A 21,920-nucleotide genomic window follows, 5' to 3' on the forward strand; every position below is an offset into this window, starting at 1 on the left:
TGATTCCTTGAAGTAAGTATTCTCACTCACATACTCACATGAACTTTGATATTGATAAACTTATGCGATGTGAACAACCATTTTGATTGTTACAAATAAGAGTGTATTTTATTTTTTGGCTATGTGAGTGACACTATGCTTGGACTTGTGAATTGCGATGCACTCAGGCATGTTCATTAACTTAATGATTATAAAAATAAATAAAAAAATAAAACAAGGGAAAAGAATTCTCAAAAATAGTTTTTTTGGGTCAATTAGTTTTAATTTTTTATTTGTATATTTTTTTTTCGTTGGGTTATCTGGTCTATGTCAAGTTTTGTTTATTTTACCTTCTTATGCATAAGCCTGGAACTGGTGGTTATTTATTTGAAAGTGGGTCTCTGTTTTAATGGCTTAAGTCCCAGTGGGACACTAAGATATGTACTCGTGCATGATATGGGAAGTCACTTAGTGACTTAAGTAATATAGCATGTGATAGACCCACACGACCCAAACCCCCAAAACCCCCCGATACTCTCTCTCACCCACACCCACGACACCTTCACTTTTCGTGTGCCCTAGTCGAACCCCATCTTCTCCTATCGTATTAGAGTTCTTCGGGGATTAGTAATAACACAAACTTTCTCACCTACATGGTAAGTACCATATACTTTTCCTTTATCTTACCTAGGGCCTAGTTATGCACTAAGTTTGGGATTTTCTTGTGGTGTGATTGTGAGGTGTCGGCATGGTATATTGGGTTTCAGATTGGATTTTGTTTTTAGTTGGGTTGTCTATATTTGCTCTAGTAATAGGTATATCCTAATTTTCATGTATTGAGGATGGTTTTTGTGTGGGTTATGACATTGTTCATCTCGGTTTCAAGTAGTGCCCACCAAGTGTTTGATTTTTTGTCTCAACCAAGTTGTCTTAATCATTTGCTCATTATTTGACATGCATTCATACTCATACATTACATTTATCAAAATATATGGTTGAGTTAAGATTAGAGGGAGTTTTTGCAATGTCAAATGAAAATCTTTCTTAGTGTCCTCGTCTTCGCACACATAGGTTTGATATTTATTCTTTTGATTCTGATGAGGATGAGCTTTAAGCCTTGACAAATTTGTGACAAAAAGTGAGAGATTTAAGTGTGTTGCTGAGAAGGAGTTGAATGGATTTTTGGAATCGATATTAAAGGAGCAGATTAATTGATTTTATTAGTATTGTGAAATTTAGGGAGAAATAGAGTAAGTGTGTTGCTGAGGGAGAGTTGAATTTTTTTGTGAATGGTGAGTAAAAAGTGAGGGGGAGTAGCAGCAGCAGGAGGCAGAAATTTAAGTTTATGTTATTTTAGTTCAGAAATTGTTTTGCTTATTTTGGGATGTAATCTAGCTAAACAGTGTCTTGATTTCTTGCTTACCGAACATAATTATTAATGATAACTAGAACAAAATTTTAGTAGGATTAGATTACGTCTAACATTTGGTTTTGTTGAAACTAATTTCAATTAATGTTCTATGTCATTTCTTCTTATTACTGGATTCAGAATTTCTTCACGAGATCTTGGTCTGCTGGTTGTTTTTGTTTCAGGTATATACTACATTCATCAAACTGATTTTTGTCACCAATCCGCCAAAGGGAGATATTGTAAATGCAAGATTTTGGCTAGGACTAGGTGACTAGATAAATAAAGATTATTTAATACTTTGTAAGTCGGATGAATGTGAATCACTTTGATTTTATCCATAAACATTTGAAGTGTATCTAGAAATTATTAGATAATGTTTTAGATAAGTCAAGAGTGTGTGTATCCAAAGTTCAAGGAGTCTGAAATTATCCAGTTGAATGGAAACTATATCTGTTGAGAAGACTTAGCGTCAGGTGTCAACAGACGTGTCAGCAGATTCGTTCCAAGCAGAGTTCTACTGCAGATCAAATATTGATCAAAATATTTATGATGGGAATCTCGGTTGGGTGATTGATCTTTGATCAGTTATTTTCTCAAAGTTTGAAAATATTGGAGAGTGATCCAAGTGCATGAATGTGAGAAAATTCTTGTGAAGAGCTTTCTAGTGTTTTTATATTCTCTCATTGAGTGCGTGTTTACTCCGTGTCAGAGTTGAAGTGATCAAGTTCAGCCACTAGAGTTATAGGAAGAAAGTCAATAGTTTGAAAATCGCCAGAGGTTTTGGTTGCTACTGTTGTAGAAGACAAACGGGTCGTTTGTCTGATCAAGTAAGAGAGTCAAGTTACAAAGATTTTATAATTGAGAATTACTTGTAATTGATTTTCAAATAATAAGATTGACTTTCTTAGGTTTGGCTGCCTTGTAGGGTTTTACCTTTGACGAATTTTTCAAAGGGTTTTTCTTCATAACCAAAATTGGTGTTACGCACTTTATTTGTTCTATATTATTGCTTAATTATTAAATTAATTGCATAGAGGGGAAATATGTTGTCGCAAGGGGGAGGGAGGTTTTACTTAAAACTGTAGCAATGTCTATTCTGACATATGCTATGAGATGTTTCCTGTTTCCCAAATCCTTTTGCCCTGAGTTAGAAAAGATGATGGCTCACTTTTGGTGGAGAAATCAATCTAAAGAATGGAAAATTCATTGGGTTAGTTGGGAGAAGTTATGTGACTCAAAGTTTCAGGGGGGTTTGAGTTTTAAAAATTTAAGGCTTTTTAATTTGGCTCTCCTAGCTAAACAAGGTTGGCGACTTTTGAAGAATGAAAATTCACTTTTGTTTAAAGTGTACAAAGTTAAGTATTTTTCCAATACTAGTTTTTTTTTTTTTTTTTTAGGTAAAAGTTGGATTACGTTCTTCTTATATCTGGAAGGGCATTTGGGAAGCTAGTAATTCCATTTTAAAGGAAGGTTGTAGGTGCCGTGTAGGGAATGGAATGAATATAAGAGTTTTTAAAGATTCTTGGTTATTGGGAATTAACCTGTCTACTGGTTAGTCTAATTTTTCAAATGTTGATGCAGATATAAGGGTTAATTCTTTGATAGATGAGAACACAAGATGGTGGAATGTTAACAGCTTAAGGGCTCTCTTCAATCCAAATGAGGTGAGCCAAATTTTGAAGCTGAAAGTATGTGATAATGTAGAAGATTCTGTTTTCTGGATACATGAGAGAACTAGTATGTATTCAGTAAAATGTGTATATAGGATGCTTCAACAATCTGAAACTCAAGATAGGGGGAATGTTCAAGAAATAGCTATGCAATAGCTTTTTGGAAGTGTTTGTGGAATCTGAAATTGTCTAAAAAGATGAAGATTTTTGCATGGAAGGCTTGTTTAGAAAAGCTACAAACTTTAAAAAATTTAAAAAACAAGTATGTTATTGATAATGATTGATAATGATACTTGTCTGTTTTGCGGAAAGGAAAGAGAGGATGTTGCTCATGCAGTTTTTTTTATTGTTTAGAAACTACACATGTTTATTCACAGCAACTAAGGTTGTATAGAAATGTGTTGTCAAATTGCAGTTTCTGGATCTGGCCAATATGACTCAAGATGAAGGTTAAGATGAGAGTTTGGCAACACTCATTGCTATTGCATGGGCTCTATGGTATAGAAGAAACTTGTACATTTATGAGAAGGTCTCTCTTAGAATACAGGTGGTGGTTAACAAGACTTTATCTTTGAAGTTTGATTTCAAGAAAATTCAGGTTTTTTATGTTTCTTCTCCTCAAATTACTAAGGTGATTTCTTGGAAACCTCCTCATATAGGCTTCCTTAAATTGAATGTTGATGGGGTAACTTTTCATGATCAACATACAGTTGGTATTGGAGTGTTGTTAAGGGACCAAAATGGTGAATGGTGATGTGTTAGTTGTTTGCAGTAAGTTGGAAAAGGAAGTGGTCTCTTCTGAGTTTATAAAGGCTATTGCTATGTTAAGGGAGTTGCAAATATGTGTTCAATAGGATGCTTCGAAGATATTGCTTGAAACTGATTGTTTAATTCTTGTTGATGATTTGAATAATCATGTTGAATACTACACCGATTTTGATTTTCTTCTTCAAGATATTTGGAGAATGATGAATTGTTTTCAAGGGGTTAAAGTTTTGCATGTCAACATAATTGGTAACTTGGCAGCACATCAACTAGCAAGACATGCATGGAGTATTAATGATATTGAGATGTGGTGGGAATGTCCTTTATTTGTAACTCAAGCCGTTTGGTTTGATAAAAGCAATCTCTTATAAGGACTTGTTTTATTGATTCAATGAATGAATTATTGGTTTAAAAAAAATTAATTGTATTGACGACTAACTAATTTGTTGAATAAATTGATAGATATTTCTATTACGATACAGGGGCATTTGGGTAATTTTATTTATGACAAAGCAAAATCGTGGCAAGTGTGCAATTCAACTCAACATGGCTAACAAGTGATATTGTTTCCCCCTGTTCCTACAAAAAATCTTCAGTTCCATTTGCTCCAACTATTGCTGAGGAGTTTTTGGACGAAGAACCAATCCACCATCCATTCATTGATTCAAGCCCAGTGGACTAGTCTGTTTCAGTCAGAGGGGATGGAGCTTCTGTAACAAATAATGGGAAAGATGAAGGCAATTTTTCCTCATGTGTCGTGTAGGAAAGGCATCCATACCATGCTCATATGGCTGGTTGCATGTGTTGTTTGGACGAGAATATGGCCTAAAAATGGTGTTTGCCCCATATACAAAGCCCAAGAAAATCGTAGGGTAGGGCTTCCATGCTGTCTGATAAGCGAACAGATTATGATGGATCTGGGATCCGTTCAGCTTTGTCATTCATTTAATGGGGCTTCGTACATAATTGTACAGACTTCAATAACGTCTTTTTTTTTTTTTTTTGAGGTACTGTATCAGTATGGCAAGAACTGCTCACGCTATTATTGAACTCCTCTGGAAAGGCTGTTACTTTCAGTGTTACTGCAATTAAATGAAAATTGGCCATGCAATCTGTAGCCTTTATGAAAATTGGCCATGCAATCTTTAGCCTTTATGAATCTGTTCAAGTTTTTCAAAGTTAACTTTGATGCTGCCTACGATAAGGAAGAGGAAAGGATGGGCTTGGGAGTTGTTATCAGAGATAGAAAAGGAGAATTGCAGGCTACTTTGGTCGCTCAAAAGAAAATATAAGTTCAGTATTCTTGGCTGAAAGCTTTGCTTTCTTGAGAGCTATAGAACTGTGTCCAGATTTGGGTTTCAACTTGGTAGAATTCAAAGGAGATGCAAAAGCTGTTGTTGATGCCGTCAAGTCAAGTGCAGAGGACAACTCTTGGATGGGGCAAGTTACTGAGGATTATACAAAACAGATGATGAGTAGGTTCCCGTCTTGGCAACTTTCTTTTGCTTATAGATGTTGTAACAAGGCAGCTCATGAAGCTGCTAAATTAGCTCTAAGGTCTGTGAGTGAAAAAGTTTTGTTAGAGGAGGGTCCTCCTGAGTGCATGTCTGTTTTGTTGGCAGATAAACCATGTATTGATGTTTAATTCATGAAATGAAAGTTCCATGTTTCAAAAAAGAAAAAAATGAATCTGTTTAAGTGGTGTCGGTGGTGTGTAATCTCTCTCTCTCTAATATGCCGTACACATTTTTGCCAATGTTCCAACCTGGAAGATGACATTTGATTACTGAACTTTTCTTGTACAGTAAAATTTCGAGAAAAAGATGCATCCATGCCATACCATGTTTGCACTTGGCACGCAGCACTGCCTTTGTTTTGTTTGCTAATTTTGGCAATGATTGGGGTTCATGCAAAGCTAATAAAGAAATTGGATGTTTATTTATTTTGTGACATGACAATGAAGTTGGTGACATGCCAGCCAACGAAGCCTTAATGCCCACCTGCAATGCCAAAATGCGTCCTAAACTTTCAATGATGTCCGCCCATTCAATGACCCTACTTTCCATAAATCTCAAAGGAGACAGGTGAAACCAGCACATGGCATGCTTCATAGAATCTCATTTAAAATCTTTTAAATTGTCTTTACTTGCTATAACACTTGAATGAGCACTAGTTCCAGCAGTCACCATTTTAAGCGAGTCTTGTACTGCATTTTCCTGTTCATAACCATTCCCAGCTGGAAAAGCTTAACTTAAAGCTTGGAGGTATGAGCCAGTGATTTGACTCCTAGCCTTTTGCCTTTTGTCTCTATGCTCCTATCCTTTTCTCCGATACCTCATTCCCCACAAGGGGAACATATCCTTTTATGAATCTGTCCTTTGAACGGGCAGCATATTCACTAATTTTGTATTGCAGTGCTTATAATTTCTGAGTTTCTAAGCAACCGCATGTAGAGTTCTAGACCTATTGTTCAAGTTTAGCTTTTTGCTTTATTTTGCTGAAAAGTCGATCATTCTGCTGCTTTATTTCAATAAAAATGGAAGGTGTGCCAACAGTATGATGTGGGGTGCGATTATGCAACTGTCTATAGACAGGACACTAAACACCAACCAGTTATTTGTTATTTTATTATTATTTTTTATTATTAATTATTATTATTTAATATTTTATTATTATTTTTTTATTACTATTTATATAATACTTAAAAATATTTCATTATCCAAACGCAACCAACTAGCAATTGATCATCAACTAAAAGATGGGTAGGTTGTAGTTTAGTTGAAGAAGAGACTAGTTTAATCAGGGTGCCATAAACAAAGCTTAGGACCTTAGGTGCCATAAATACAACTTCACACTAATTCAGCTTTGCCAATTGAGTAATGCACGCTCGAGTAGAGCTCTCTAATACAAAAACAGAAGCTGAGAAAAAGCCTTTAATAGAGTTGCATGGGTTTTATTATGTGAAACGTCTTCTTTGTCATTCTTCAAAGCTGGGAAACTGAACTGAAGACTTTCAAGGGGTCTGGTACTCAGGTTCCCCCACATTGGTTGAAATGGTTTCAGTCACAAGGTTTTTAATTCCGTTTCGTAATGGTCGATATAATCAAAATATGTCATATCAGCCGAATAGCCGGTACATTTTTTATAATGGTAATAATTTCATATTAGTTAGAATTTTGACCGTTTCAGCTCGTATCAGCTGGTCTTTTATTTTATTTTATTTTTTTTATTTTTTCAAACAGATCAGACTATTTATAGTTTATGTATATATATAATTTATTTATATATAAATTATTTTAAATCTAAATCGATATCAAATTATTTCATTTCAATGTCTCGATATAAACGGGATTCAAAACATTCGTTTCATAGCCATTACTATTTGTCTACTTTCAATATTTAGATCGATGTTAAGCAGGTGTAAACTAAAGTAAATCTGGGTTATTGTCATTTATGTCCTGCAATTATGATCCAAAATGAGAAATAGCTCAGTCCTCTACTCCTTTTTATTGTACTCGTGGCTTGCAATTTTGTCGGAATCCATAATAAATAGGTCTACCAAAATTCCAAAAACCTGTTGGGTTTGTTTAGAAGCTTGCCTAGCCCCAGCCAAGATATTTGGGAAGATTTGGTGAGTGTACGGTACTGAGAAGGGTCAGCTCTGTCTTGTAATATGAACCTATCATTATTTTATTATTTGATGAAGGAACGCAGCTGCATAAATGAACAAAGACTCAAACGGCCCATTCCATGCTCTAGTTCCAAGTTCCAACATGAATATCTCACACCAAGATCACTTATTAATGAGTAATGAATTTGTTGGGATGGAGCTATCTATTTATTGGACTACTACTGAGTAATTGAATAAAAAGCATTGCAGAAGGGTAACAGCACAGGGTAGGAGTTTAGCATCTTCTGATCATTAAAGGGATCTGGGTGGCTACCAACCAATACAAAACGTGATCACCAATGATGATGCATTGCCATTGGGTTAGTTTGTTTGTTTGTTTTTTTTTTTTTTTTTTAATCTATCTATCTATCAAGCATGCGTTATATATATTAATAGAAAAAGATATAACATTGTTGAGAGAGGATTTTTCCACTATCTATATATACGATACAATTAGGAATACAAATAAGAGATATTCGACTAAAACTAATTTTAGTCGCTACCTATTATGCTACAGAGTATGCACACTAATTTTGAAATCGATATATTTTCTTGATCCTCCAATTTATTAGGAGATGGATATTTTTACTGATGTCGTCTAAAATCGGTGCTAGTTGCCATTGAAGTGAAGGTGATTCCTTTGTTATGGCATCTATTACCGTTTGTGCATCTCCTTCTAGAATTGATTGACTTTTTTGTAGATGATTTATCATTTGTCTCCAAAAGAACTGCTGAGGCATCTGCAAAAGTGGGATTGATGCTTTGAATTTTAGAGGTTCATACCTCTATAAAACTTCCTCTAAATCTCTACATATGATTGAGATGGTTGAAAAAGATTTCCGAATTGCTGCATCAAAAGAGAAGCTCCAATGGTGAGGCGGAGGTTTGATCCAGTTTTCTTTAAGAATATTTGGTCTTCTATTTCCATGCTTACTTGTAAGCTTGATATGTAGTGTTTAGCTGGAGAGAACCATTTTCTAATGTTGAGGATGCATCGTTGTGAATGATATCATTCCTCTTTCTCCAAATGAAATTCATAATAATTATTGCAAAAAGTTGAAAAGGATGAACTTCTGCTTCAGCTAATCCAAGTTTGGGACTTGGATTTAGTATCAATTTTATCCATTCTCGCATTGTTGTGATGGGGAGTGATGCCATATTTAGAGGCCAGCTACTATATTTCCACAATATTCTAACAACATGGCATTTCACAAAGAGATGAAGCAGTGTTTCTTTTACTTGATTGCATATTGGGCAGTTTTCTTTTTGTAGATTCGGAATTATTCTGAGTAGCTGAGCCTTGGTAAGGAGGATATCTCATACTGCTTTCTATTGGGTTAAGTTATTAGAAGAGAGTTAGTCCAAATTTATTGTTTCTAAAATCGATGTGCATATTCAGTGGCGTAATAAGCAACAATCAATTGAAATTTTAATTGTATATTCTTAGATAATCTTTCCAAATGAATTTTGTATATTGATAGGGAAAAAGATTCATCCTAGACAATATGTATGCAGTTTAATTATCTTTAATATTAAGTATGCTTGATTAGGGAAAAAAATAAAATCTATGATGGCCCGTGATGTGCAGCCTTATCTTAATTGCAACTTGTCCTTAAATGCTACCATATACCCAACCCACAAGAAGTCTAAAGGAGAAATGGGATTGGTAATTTGCTATTTGCTAATGCTCTATTGGCAAATCTAACTTATTTTGTATTAAATTTGAATTGGATTTGTGAGTTGAAACAAAAAAAATATATAACTCTAAATGTCGCATGTTATGTTCAAGTTATGTCAAATTGAGTTTTGGTTATATATGAGTTAATCACAATCTCACTCGTTTAAATAAATGAATCAAATTCATCAATCTTAATTCATTAATTTCGTATTAAATTTACGGATCGTGTTAAGATTTATCGTAACCGTATCACATGTTTCTTAAGGCATCCCCTTTTTATTGGACAACATTAATCGGATAAGGTTAGATGACTGACTATATACAACATTGTCGATCAATTGGCTACTGTTAGGGTTAGGTAGTATCTAACAATCAATCAAAAGCCAATATATAGATACCAGTACTTTATAAATCTGTTTGTCCTCTCTTGGTTTTAAACAGCGATTTATTTCTTTTGTCGTTTTGAGTACGATTTTCTTTTGCACTTTTGATTAAGATTAATTTTATATATAATTGTGAAATGCATAAACGTCGTATAATCATTTTAAAAATAAGTAAAGTTTATTATTAAAAAATTATTTTTTTTTCACGTTAATCTTATATTTTATTCATTTTTTTAAAAATGATTACGCGACGATTGTACAATTCACGATTGTAAATATTTTTTTTCTTTGATTATATACTTTAATTTGTTCTTTGGCGTAGTTTCTATAAATAATAATAAAAAAAAAGAAATATTTTGTCATATTATAAAATTACTTTTATTGTAAAATAAATTTATCGTACCACATGAAGTATAAATCTATTTTTATAAAATCTCATTAAAAAATATGTGCGCACAAACATGCAAGTATTTGCCATATGATCATTTAGATTTCATCTCTTAGAATTTTAGCCCATTCATATATCAATATTTAAAATTCCTAAATTCATCAATATATAATCTTAATTCATGTATTATCATTTTATATTATTAATCATCTTATGCCTATAAGAAAGAGATTATCTTGAAGATCATTTCTAGTACGAAAGAAATATGAAATGAATGATATTGAATCATTGAAAAGCTAGATTCATATATCCAATCTTTTAATTTTCTTACTATTTTTATTAAATTTTACTACACCATCGATATTTTTAAATGTTTTATTCATTTTATACTATTTTGGGTGAAATAGTGAGCAGTTAATTTTTATTTCAAAAAATTAAATTAAAATATATTATTTTTCTTCTAAAACTTGTAATCTTTTAGGTGAAATATATTTAACCAAAATACTTACATTCATTGAATAGTTAGCTATGTGATATGTAATTGAGCTATTTAATTTTTTTTTTAAAATATATGTTACTGCTTTACATTATTCAATGAAATACAAAACTTTTTTTTTAGGGTTTAAATATATTATCTATTTTTTATAATTCCTATATAAATCGTTTTTATAGTTCAACCTCACCTTTTAATTGCAATGTACGAAAATTTTCGATATTAAATTATCAGTATTCATGAAAAAACACAAATTTAAAATTTCTTCTTTCTTTTTTATTTTTTACATATTTTCTTTTACCATTCCTAGAAGTCTCAATTAAAATTAAACTATTTATTCTGGAATTAGTTAACATACAGTCTTCAAATGAAACTATTCATGCAAGCTCATATAATTATATTTAAAAAAAATTAAAATTATAATAATATCATTTTTAAAATAATATTTTTTTTCTTTTATTCTTATTCATCAATAGGACTGCACAAACAGTCTCCCGCTTAAAACTACAAATAAAATTTCTCTTTATTTCGTAACTCCAAACTTATAATCCTGATTGGTCTCGGTTTTTATTAAATAAATATTATAATTTTTCTAAACATTTTTATAAAATACAATAAATAATTTAATTCTTTTAAATTTTTTAAAAAATTATATTTTAAAAATATTTTATTCAATTTTTATTATCTCCTCCGTCACAAAACCAGGCCTTAGACTTGTCTTCAGATCACGTAGTCGAGCAGTCTCCGACAATGAAGGCTAAAATGGAAGTTATCCCGAAGAGATTTTGACTTGTTTGACATATTTGTCTGTATCAGTTCTCTTTTTAATTAAGCGTTCCCCACAAAGCCCAACTACGTTGGGCCCCAGCAATTTCTTTCTTTTTTTGTTAAACTTTTCCTAAAAAAATTATGTTGTTCTTAACTTCTCCATCCTCTCTCGTCTCTGCGTCTCTCTCATGCAGCTTTGTGAGAGCGAGGGAAACAGCTGCAGGGCGTAAGAGCCTGTACATGTAATCAAAGGCTTCATCTTTACCAGTCGTTTATGGATTTTCATGGTGAAGTTTCGAGTTTCTGGATCGTCAAGATCTGTCCATGCTGTAACCTGCAGGCTTAAGCCACATGCATAAAGGTATGCTTCTGTTCTAACCTTCTGGTTTTTGTTAATGAAATGTTGGGTTTTGTCATAAATATGTTAATGCTTTGTGGAATATGTTAATGGGTGGGAGATCAAATGAGCTTGTGGTTTCCTTTTTATATTGGATTTAAGCCATGGAACTCTTCTGGGTCATGTATTAACTTTGAGGACGTGATCAAAGAAAGGGAGTGTGATAAGATCGTGACTCCTTTTTTTTTTTTTTCTCGTAATGTGTGAAGCAATAACCGTTGTTTTCGGCAAATTCACATACAGTCTAGTTTGTCGCTGAAAAGGCTTGAAGGAGAAATTTATGATGTTTGGAATCTTTATTATTCGAATGATTTCCCCTAAATGGGAGATTATGGCCAGTCTATCCAAATAGCTGTTTTAGCTGAATTCAGCGGTGGTTCTTGTTTTCCCAGAAAGTGAAAAGCGTTAAAATTATGTAATCTCTCCCCCACCGAAGCTTTTCTCCGTTACTAAAGAGATGGTGAAAAATATTTTACTATAAGCTCCAAAGGCATCGCTTAAGGATTTTATAATTTTTATTAACAGTAGTTAACCGTTTGCAAATACGAAGAAAGATGGTTTGGGCAATTTGAGTTAACATCGTTTCTTGCAAAAATCTCGATATGGAAAATAGAGTTAATGAGCTGCTAGTATGAATTTTTCTAACAGGAATGGAAAATTTTCAAATAAGATCTTACCTCTATGCCTCCGGGATGGCATACTTCTGGGACTAGTGGAGCAAAGTCATTCTATGATGTAGAACAAGCTCAGAAGCTGAACATCTAGGAGTTTTCCTCTTTGTAATATAAGATGCATTTTGAAGGAAATGAGTATTTGATTGTAAGTTGTTTGGTTGCTTCCATGGTTCAAAGTCCGATGTGTGTGGCACTTGGCATTTACATCATTAAGTTATGTGCATGCTTCTAGTGTCTTTTCTAGCTGTTGGAATCAAGATCGAGACAAAACAATAGAAGAGGAAAGAAGCACTCTGTACGTCGATATTCTGTTTTTCTCCTTACATCAAATATTGTTTCAGTACATCAACATATAGAACCAAAAGAAAATTCTGGAAATTAAATTAATGGCATTTATGGCCATTCAGATTTACTAGACGGTACACACCTAGGTACAATGAAAAGAAACTTTTTCCAGTTTTCACATATCTCGTAAATGATCAACTTAATAAATTGTGGCCTCTTGCAATAAATCAAGTTTAATCTTCAACACTAGCATGTCAGTGTTGCAGTTCAAAAGCAATCTACAGTTGTTTGTTGAGCTGCCTCAATATGCAGCACTGCACCTAGCACTAGATGTTTGCCATTGTTAGAATCAGGGTTGAGGCAGCTTTTGAAATGCTTCCTTCTGTAAATAATTTCTCACTTCAGCGGTCAACTTTTGCTCCTGGGATAACTTGGTTGTCTTGACATAGTGGCTGGATCATGAGCTCATTGCAGAGACAATAGCCACAAGCTATAAGAGTTTCACGCTTTGCTTTAGCCTTTCTATAGAGCTTGTTGAGTAGACACTCTTATGCTCAAATTGGCTTTAGGGCTATCATCATTGGGTACCAGCTTTTCTGCTTCCCACCATGAGGCATACTTACATAGTGAAGCTATGCATTAACTGTTTTATCACCATTTTTTTCTTTCATGTTGCAGTTTTTTGATCTGCCAGGAAATTCGACCTGCTTCAATTTTCTGCTTTTCTTTATCCCGGATGGTTCTATCCCCATATTTATTATACAGTCTTCTTTAGCTCTTGTGTGCTATGTTTAAGGATAATCATTGTTTACAAGGAACTTACAAGAAAGAAAAGACGTGACATGACTTTTTTTTTTTTTTTAAGACGTGACATGACTTGTTGGTTACTAGTCTAAAGAAATTCTTCATGCTGTGGTGTCTATAATAGGTAATAAGAGCACATTATTTTCTCTAGAATCATCAAGCCCCAGTTATAACAATGCAAATCTAGTAGTTGCCAAAGGGAACTCTTATGATTGTAAGCTACTTTAACCAAGATATTCTAACGTGATTTATGTTCATAAATTTTCTTTATTTTTGTTTAATTTAATTTTGCTAAATTTTTTATCAGAACAAGTCAAATGGACACAAAATCTGTAACATGTCTTATCAACAACATTTCTCGATTCATTCATCTAGTTTCATCTCGGACAATGAAAGCTATGCCTCTTCAGAAGGATTACAGACAACTAGTTGGTGTACTGAAGCTTTTGAAGGCTGTTCTCGATGAAATTGTTGATTACAAAATTCCTACAGATGAATTCCTATATAAAGAATGTGAAGAACTGGACGTGGCTGTTAATGAGACAAGGGACTTCATAGAAAACTGGTCTCCAACCATGAGCAAAATTTGCAGTGTAAGTAATGACTTAACACCCTCACCCCCACCCCCACCAGAAAAAAAAAAGGGGGGGGAATAATGCTACTTGGAACACACTTTTTAACAGGTATGATATTTTGGGCATACCTAGTTTTTAAGTTCTGAAACTCTTTTTTGGCTCATGCTCAAGGATCTCATCTATGAATTCACTAAATCATTTTATGATTTATCTGAATATTAAGAATATCGTAAAGTAAAGAAGTAAACTTCTATTCTATCACTATGTGTTCTTTAAATCAAGTGGGGCATTATAAAGTTTTTGCCTCTGTGTATTCTTTTTCTTTTTCCTTTTTTTAATACCTTTTATATGTATTTTTATTCTAAATTAGTCCTATGCCCATATCTCAGGTTCTGAGGAGTGAGCCATTGTTGATGAAAATTTGGAGCTCATCACTCAAGATTTGTTGCCTTCTCTATAGATTGTTAAAGTCATCTCCATCTACTTTAAGTTTAAATAGTGTGCAGGTATATGCCTGCGTGTATAGTTTCCAATGTGAATTTGATTTAGTTGACAAACTTTCTACTGCTGATTCTTTTTCCACAACTTTCACATTTCTTCCAAAAGTGTGTTGTTTACTGGCTTTAAATATCTATAACTTGTGTTTGATCATTCAAGGCAATTCTGAGACTAATTTCTGGTACTTTTCCAGCACTGTATGCAGGAACTTCAATGTCTGAAGCTGGAAAGAATAACGGAATATATAGGAGAGGCTCTTCGAAGTGAAAGAGATGATATTGTTCCCTGCACAGAAAATCTTGTGAAGATTATTGAGTTCCTTAGTTTGACAACAAACCAGGAACTTCTAAAAGAAAGTATTTCTGTCGAAAAAGAGAGAATAAATGCCCAGGTCAATTACGTGGAAGGGGAATCAGATCAACTCTTTCAAATAGTGAATCTTGTCAACCACATTCGTGATTGCATGGTTAAAATTCAACGGTTTGAAGCCACAACTGGAGTCCTTGTCCCTTCATACTTCCGATGTCCTTTATCACTGGAACTCATGTTGGATCCTGTAATTGTGGCTTCAGGTCAAACCTACGAGAGGTCTTCCATCCAAAAGTGGCTTTATAATGGGTTGACTATTTGCCCGAAGACTCGCCAAACACTCACACACACAAACCTCATTCCCAATTATACAGTCAAAGCCATGATAGCAAACTGGTGTGAAGAAAACAATATAAAACTTCATAACTCTGAGCGCACTAATTTTGTCTCAGTGCCATCACCATCAGATCATGCATCTCCGCGAGATTTAATCCATACAGATAGTTCCTCTTGTTCTTTACACAGTAGCAAGATGACATCAAGATCATCTCCCGAAGTTGGAAACGAATTTCAGAAGCAAAAGAGTGATGTTTTGTATAGATTAGGTGTGGAGAAATCCAGCGGATTCCAAATCAAGGAGACAGAAAAGTTTGACCATGCACCCCCTGATCAGTCATATATTCATCACAGGAATGAACCAGCCTCACGTGCCATTTCCAGTGTTGATTATATGCCTCCATCAACGGATCAGTCGTCAAGAACATTTAACAAGCATGAAAATGTGAATGAACTGTCTGGAGAAGTCACAACTGAGTTTCCTGCTGCTGCTTCTCCTCATTATAATGAACTGGGATTTTCCCCTTGGTTATCACGAAAGAAATTTGACAGCTCCCAAACAAAAGTTGAAGTAGCAGAGAATAGAAACCATAATTACTTCAGAGAAAACTCACTCCCATTTTTGGACTCAGGATCTGATGAATTGACCACTATTTCCCATATCAAGAAATTGATTGAAGACCTTAAGAGGCAGTCAAATGAAGTGAAAACTACAGCTGCAGAAGGGTTGCGGCTTCTTACAAAGCACAACATTGAGAATCGCATCATTATTGGCCAGTGTGGGGCTATTGCACCTTTGCTTTCATTGCTGTATTCAGAAATGAAGCTAACCCAAGAACATGCTGTTACGGCCCTTTTGAATTTATCAATTAATGAAAACAATAAGGCCATGATTGCTAAATCAGGAGCTATAGAACCACTTATCCATGTTCTGAAAACGGGAAATGATGGAGCGAAAGAAAATTCTGCAGCCGCTCTATACAGCCTCTCTGCATTAGAAGAATACAAGGCAAAAATTGGTCGTTCTGGTGCAGTTAAAGCATTGGTGGATCTTCTAGGCTCAGGGACACTTAGAGGGAAGAAAGATGCTGCTGCTGCTTTGTTTAACCTATCAATTTTTCATGAAAATAAGGCTTGCATAGTTCAAGCCGGAGCTGTGAAGCACCTTATTAAGTTGATGGACCCTGCTACTGGAATGGTTGACAAGGCTGTCGCTCTTCTAACAAACCTTTCGACAATATGGGAGGGGCATTCAGCAATTAATCAGGAAGGGGGTATCCCTTTACTGGTTGAGATTGTTGAATCAGGATCTCGGAGGGGAAAGGAAAATGCTGCCTCCATACTGTTGCAACTGTGCCTCCACAGTCCCAAGAATTGTACCCTGGTGCTGCAAGAAGGCGCTGTCCCTCCCTTGGTTGCCTTATCTCAGTCTGGCACACCCAGAGCAAAGGAAAAGGTACACCGCTTCTTTTATTTTCTGCATTCTAATCTTTTTCCTTTTGGTCTGAACATCTGCTTATCAATTGGTGTGCCATCAAGGGCAATGCTGTTGGTGCCTACTCACCAGCACAAAATAAGAAAAGCGCATTGCAGTTTAATAACAATCATATCCACTTTTAAGAGTAACAGCCCTATGGCCCCAGCATATGTGATCAGGTCTGTTCTCCTTTGTGCGTGTTTATAATATGTCAATGCTTTAACAGTATATGATGATGCATTTATCTAGCAAAAGCAAGAAACAATGGATGGAAAAAAATGGCTGGAAAGCATGAGAGGAAGCATTTTGTATGCCCTGAAGATGCCATGGAAAACCAGAACATTTTACTGATAGTATTGGTTTATTGCTGCATGTAGGAAATCTAGAATTGGCTGTGGCAGGTTAACACTCTGTTTAATCCCAGCGACTATGTCTCGATACATTAATTATGACCAAATTTTGTGATTATGTGAGAATGATCTAAATTTGTGGAACAGATATGACAATATACTTTGTTTATTATCATGCAGGCTCAACAGCTTCTCAGTCACTTCCGTAATCAGCGAGAAGAGGTTGCAGGGAAGGGAAAATCATGAAGAGAAAAAGTTTGTTGGTTTACGACTGCATCTCTTTTTTATATATATAGTTTTGCACTTTTATACTTGTCAGTTGCTCTTCTTCAAGATTTTCCTTTAGAGCTTTTTCCCCCCACTCATTCTTTAGTTTCATATATGGCCTTTGCAGCATAGACCTGATTTTTTTTTTTCCCCTCATCCTTCGTTCTTGTGATAGTGATGGATTTCTGGTGATGTGCAAAATGGGACTGGATTTTGGACAAGGACTAATTTTAGTTTCCCTGAGAACATAGCTTGGCCAGCATGACACATAGCTGCTACAGTATGTGTTGTTTTTAGGTCCTCAATCAGTGTTGTATTTCATGGATTGTATATATCCTACCGTGTTTATGCTTTTATATATATGTCATATACTCGTCTTCTGCTGTGGAGTCAGAATATTAGCTTTTGCAATTTTTTGCACCAAAGTTCCAATTTTAGTGATACTTATGCAAGTACTGGACTGGAAAACACATTTGTCCCTTTGGCAGAGCTTCCTTGGCGATACCTAGCATGTAGAGTCAACACCAACAACCCTACACCAGTTAACATTTGTGTATATTGGGTACCGTTTCTTGGTGAATTTGAACTGCATATATTGTGGCTTGCGTACAATACTCCTGGAAAAAAGGGAGAAAATACCAATGGAACTGTGTTACTGTTTGGTAAATGCTTCTGGTGCTGTAGCCCTCTAGCAGCATTATGGTGCTGAGATAAATTTATTTTCGAAGGATTACTTAGAAGCTGCTGTGCTCCTCAAGATTAATCTACTTCAGGGCTCATATTAAAAAAGGATTAATCAATGATACATTAATTAGGAGTTCCTTACAAGTAATGGATGTTTTTCTGTTAGAAGTACATATCATCTTCGATTGAAAATTGAAATTCAGATTTGCAGCAAAGGGAGTTCTTCACATATATATTAATGGGGATTGGCAAGTAATTTGGAATTTGAATGCTCCAAATGTTGCTAAGAATTTCATGTGGAAGGTTCTCAACAATATAATAGCTACCCGTAATAATTGCTGGATCCCTTATGTTCAATAGGTAACAGTGCTGAGGAAACAATCATGTATATCCTTATATATGGGAGTACTGTCCCTCCTCATCTTTAGATGTTCGGAGTGCTTCATTATATATAGAGAAGTTTGCAGAAATAGGGAAATAAATGAAGTATAATAATTAAATAATTTTTTGAATGATGAAAAGTACCCGCTATATGTAGCGGGTTACTATAGTAATTTGTATTTTACATGTTCTTTTACATAATCGGATGAAACTCATTTTATAACAATTCTTTAAATAATTTACATTTTTTGTATTAGTAATGCTATGTACAGTCCCTATTTGGAGACTGCAATGCAAATCTATGCAATTTTATCTTTAAAATTTTTTAAAATTATAAAAATATATTTCTTAAAATAATGTTTTTTCTCATTTAATAAAGGGTTTGTACATACAGTCCCCCAGTGGAGACTGCAAATAGAATTTCTTTTTTTATATTATATATAATTCATTGAGAATGCTCTTATATCATTAAAAAAAAAAAATTTTCATATAAATTTTAAATTTTTACAAAAAGGTGCGCAGAATTTATACAACCTAAAACTGTTAAGATTATTTCTCTTTATTATAAAGAATGAATATGGATAGAAATGTTCATGAATTAGGGACGAGAAAATGAGGAATTTGCCAATAAGTTAATGCATGAGTAGGGGTAGATCATGTGCAGCTAGCACAGGCATTGTGGGGTTTAGGGTTAAAGACAAGTTTCCACATTGGGGCTGCCTAACAAAAGCAAAAGTCAAAAAGTGTCATCAATACAATATGCCAATGCTGCATGCATGCACTGTGCATGTCCAACGACGTCCATTTCATTTTTTTTTATTATTATTATTATTAATTGTGATATTACCAAGGAGATGTTTGGTAATGTCTTTTGAGAAAGCTTCAAGTAGAAATTGGTGTAAATTTTAGAATTATACGGACCAATAAACAACAGCCACATAAGAGACTCACTTAATTTACCATAAGTGCGCATGGAGAGCAATTCTTTCTCATTCTGCAGAAACCTTCCTTTCAGTCATCTCTCTCCCTCTCTCGCACTCTCTCTGTCCAAACAGATCCCGTTCAGAACCTTAACACAGCCGATGAGGTCGCGAGTTCAACGGAAGCAACAATAGTATTTCAAAATATGGTGTAAAAGGTGTAAATACACCCACTCCTACAGACAACCACTCCCATGTTTTTTTTTTTTTTTTTATCTCATTTCATATCATGATCTTATTTATTTAATTTCTAAATATCACTTAAGTACAAACATTTTAAACTAATCATTATAATTTTTTTAAACTTAAAAATAAAATACAAAAAACAATTCAAATTTTTTTAAATCTAAAAAAAGATATAATATTAAAAAAATTATATTCTAACAATATTTTAATTTTATAATATTTTTATTCAACTTTTTCTCTATTTTTTTAAAATTTCATAAAACATCATAATTTTAATAATTTTACTACTATTTACAAACTATTTTACTACTATTTACAAATTTTTCATCTCATCTCATTTTCTAAACATCCAATTCATCATCTCTATGAGTTTGAACACTCAACCATCCATGCATGCATGCATCGTGATCATGTACACTTAATTCAGCATCATTAAAGGGCATAACCATGATGTAACCCGAGACCAAGAAACTTGCATAAACAAAACATTAATCTGATCATGATGACTCACTAGTGACGTGCATAAGCCCCAGTTTAAGTCTCGTCAACTTGTGAGTGGCCCAAATAAATAAAGCCCATGTTCAAATATGGTACTTGAAATATTAAGCACCCATTCATTTTTCTCTAGATTTTTTCCCCTTTGTTATCTTTAATTTTCCAGCGTTTTGCAAAGAAAAATACCCAATACAAGGGATGTTTACATGGACCAAAAATAAACGGAAGTCAGAAGTGACATGAGATTTAAATTTTAAATTTTATATACTAAATTAAATTATATGTAGGATGTAAAGATTTTTAATTTAAATAATTAATTATTTAAATATGAACAGTGAACAAACAGTAAATCAATTTAAGTTTTTTTTTTTAATTTTTTACGTGTAATCCTCTTATATTTCTATTTTATCCTATCGGCATATAATTTTTCATGAGTATATAATCTTTAACACCTCATTTTTCATCTCTCCTACTTAGCAATGGTATTGATTTCTTCAAAAGTCGATGTATCTTTAAAATTTAAAGAAATGTAAATAAAATGATCCACATTAGCTTCTTCAAAAAGTAAATATTTGAACTATGAGCTACATTAATTTTAAGTATATTTTTAAATTTGAAGATGTACTGTTTATCTTCAAAAGTAATATTTTATTGTAAAAATTACTCTAATTGCTTTGCTTTTCAATTTTCATTTCTCACGATTTTCACTTCCCTCAAACGCCCTTTTACTTTTATTAATTAAAAATATATTATTAATTAATATATAGTCAGTGTAATTGTAAAATATATAAAAAAATTATTATTATTTAAAAAATAATATTATATTATTATTTTGACTAATCCAATGTAAAATTATAGTTAGAGAAGTTTTATATTTATAAAAAATATATACTTTTCATCAAATTTTAAAAATAATTTTAATAAAACCAATGATAACGATGTCTACTCATGAGACACCAAAATTTGGAGTACTGTTCTATCCTCCTCCTATCTTACTAGTTGTGTTTAGTCTTTTAGGTGTATGGTTTATGAATATATAAGTGTAATAAATTAGGCGCTTCCCTAGCATAGGGCATACCAGGGCTGGCTAGCAGCTTAGGACCTTTATGCTTTTAAGAACCAGTGGTTTCAAGACCAAAAGTACGAGAAGGACAAGTTGAAAAAATAATCCATAAAGTGAATTAAGTAATTAGTAGTAGATGGAGAGACAGCTAACTGACATTTGCAAAGGGTTAGAACAAATATTAATTAATTAATTAACTAAACAGAGTTTCCTTTCTCGAGAAATCCAATTACTATATATTTTGTTTAATTTTTAGTTAGCTCGAGTACTACCACTAGTCATGAGTCTTTATACATATATACATACATCTATAGTTATTAAGAAATACTATGCATAAGATTTCTTAGAGAAATGCTATACAACAGGTATTATTACTAATACACTCTATATCTATAAATTTTTCATATAATATGAAGTATGAAATGGTAAATAGTAACTGATCTCGAGAATAACTTTCATTTTCATATATTAATATTCATGTAATTAATTGTAAAACCATTTGCGCCTTAGCTAAAGCATCTTGTATTATTTTTCAAGTCCCCTCCCAGCTAGCTACCTGATGATGTTTTGGCAGCTGGTCTCTGCTATCTATGCATTTTATTCCTCTAGCTTGCAGCTAGCAGCTAGCAGCTAGCAGAACTCTAGAATTACCACCATTGATGCGCATCCCTGAAAATGTAGTACTTCCCAGTAGTACTGCTTCTGCATGGCTTAACTAGCTCTATATATCCCAAGTTTGCTTGGTAATTGTGTATACGCAAGGATGTTCCAGCAGCCTCGATCCATCGATCTGTGTGTTTCCATGCACACTTTCATTCACCAATATTGGAAAGGACCAGGTTTGCTTGATCATACTGTCCTGGATATATCTATATATCTATCTGAAATATGGTAAACTGCAGGTTTCATTTCGAATTTGGAGTACTTGGATTTAGTTATGATCTATATGTTAGC

General features: G+C 33.7%; 1 protein-coding gene across 5 annotated transcripts; it reads left to right on the forward strand.

The window, feature by feature from the left end:
- The first annotated feature begins 11,160 nt into the window (after positions 1-11,160).
- Positions 11,161-17,557, forward strand: LOC121252782 (U-box domain-containing protein 3-like). 5 transcript variants are annotated; one of them, XM_041152588.1, is made up of 6 exons: positions 11,161-11,566; positions 13,490-13,579; positions 13,673-13,958; positions 14,330-14,446; positions 14,632-16,539; positions 17,091-17,557. In XM_041152588.1, exons 3-6 carry the CDS (start codon positions 13,683-13,685, stop codon positions 17,154-17,156), a joined length of 2,367 nt encoding a protein of 788 aa, XP_041008522.1. In that variant the 5' UTR covers positions 11,161-11,566; positions 13,490-13,579; positions 13,673-13,682; the 3' UTR covers positions 17,157-17,557. The 5 variants fall into 5 exon arrangements, with proteins under 5 accessions (XP_041008522.1, XP_041008519.1, XP_041008521.1 ...); XM_041152585.1 differs by having other exon boundaries at positions 13,678-13,958; XM_041152587.1 differs by lacking the exon at positions 13,490-13,579.
- The last annotated feature ends 4,363 nt before the right edge of the window (positions 17,558-21,920 follow it).

Source organism: Juglans microcarpa x Juglans regia, chromosome 2S (genome assembly GCF_004785595.1).
Source record: "Juglans microcarpa x Juglans regia isolate MS1-56 chromosome 2S, Jm3101_v1.0, whole genome shotgun sequence".
NCBI classification, from domain to species: Eukaryota; Viridiplantae; Streptophyta; class Magnoliopsida; order Fagales; family Juglandaceae; genus Juglans; species Juglans microcarpa x Juglans regia.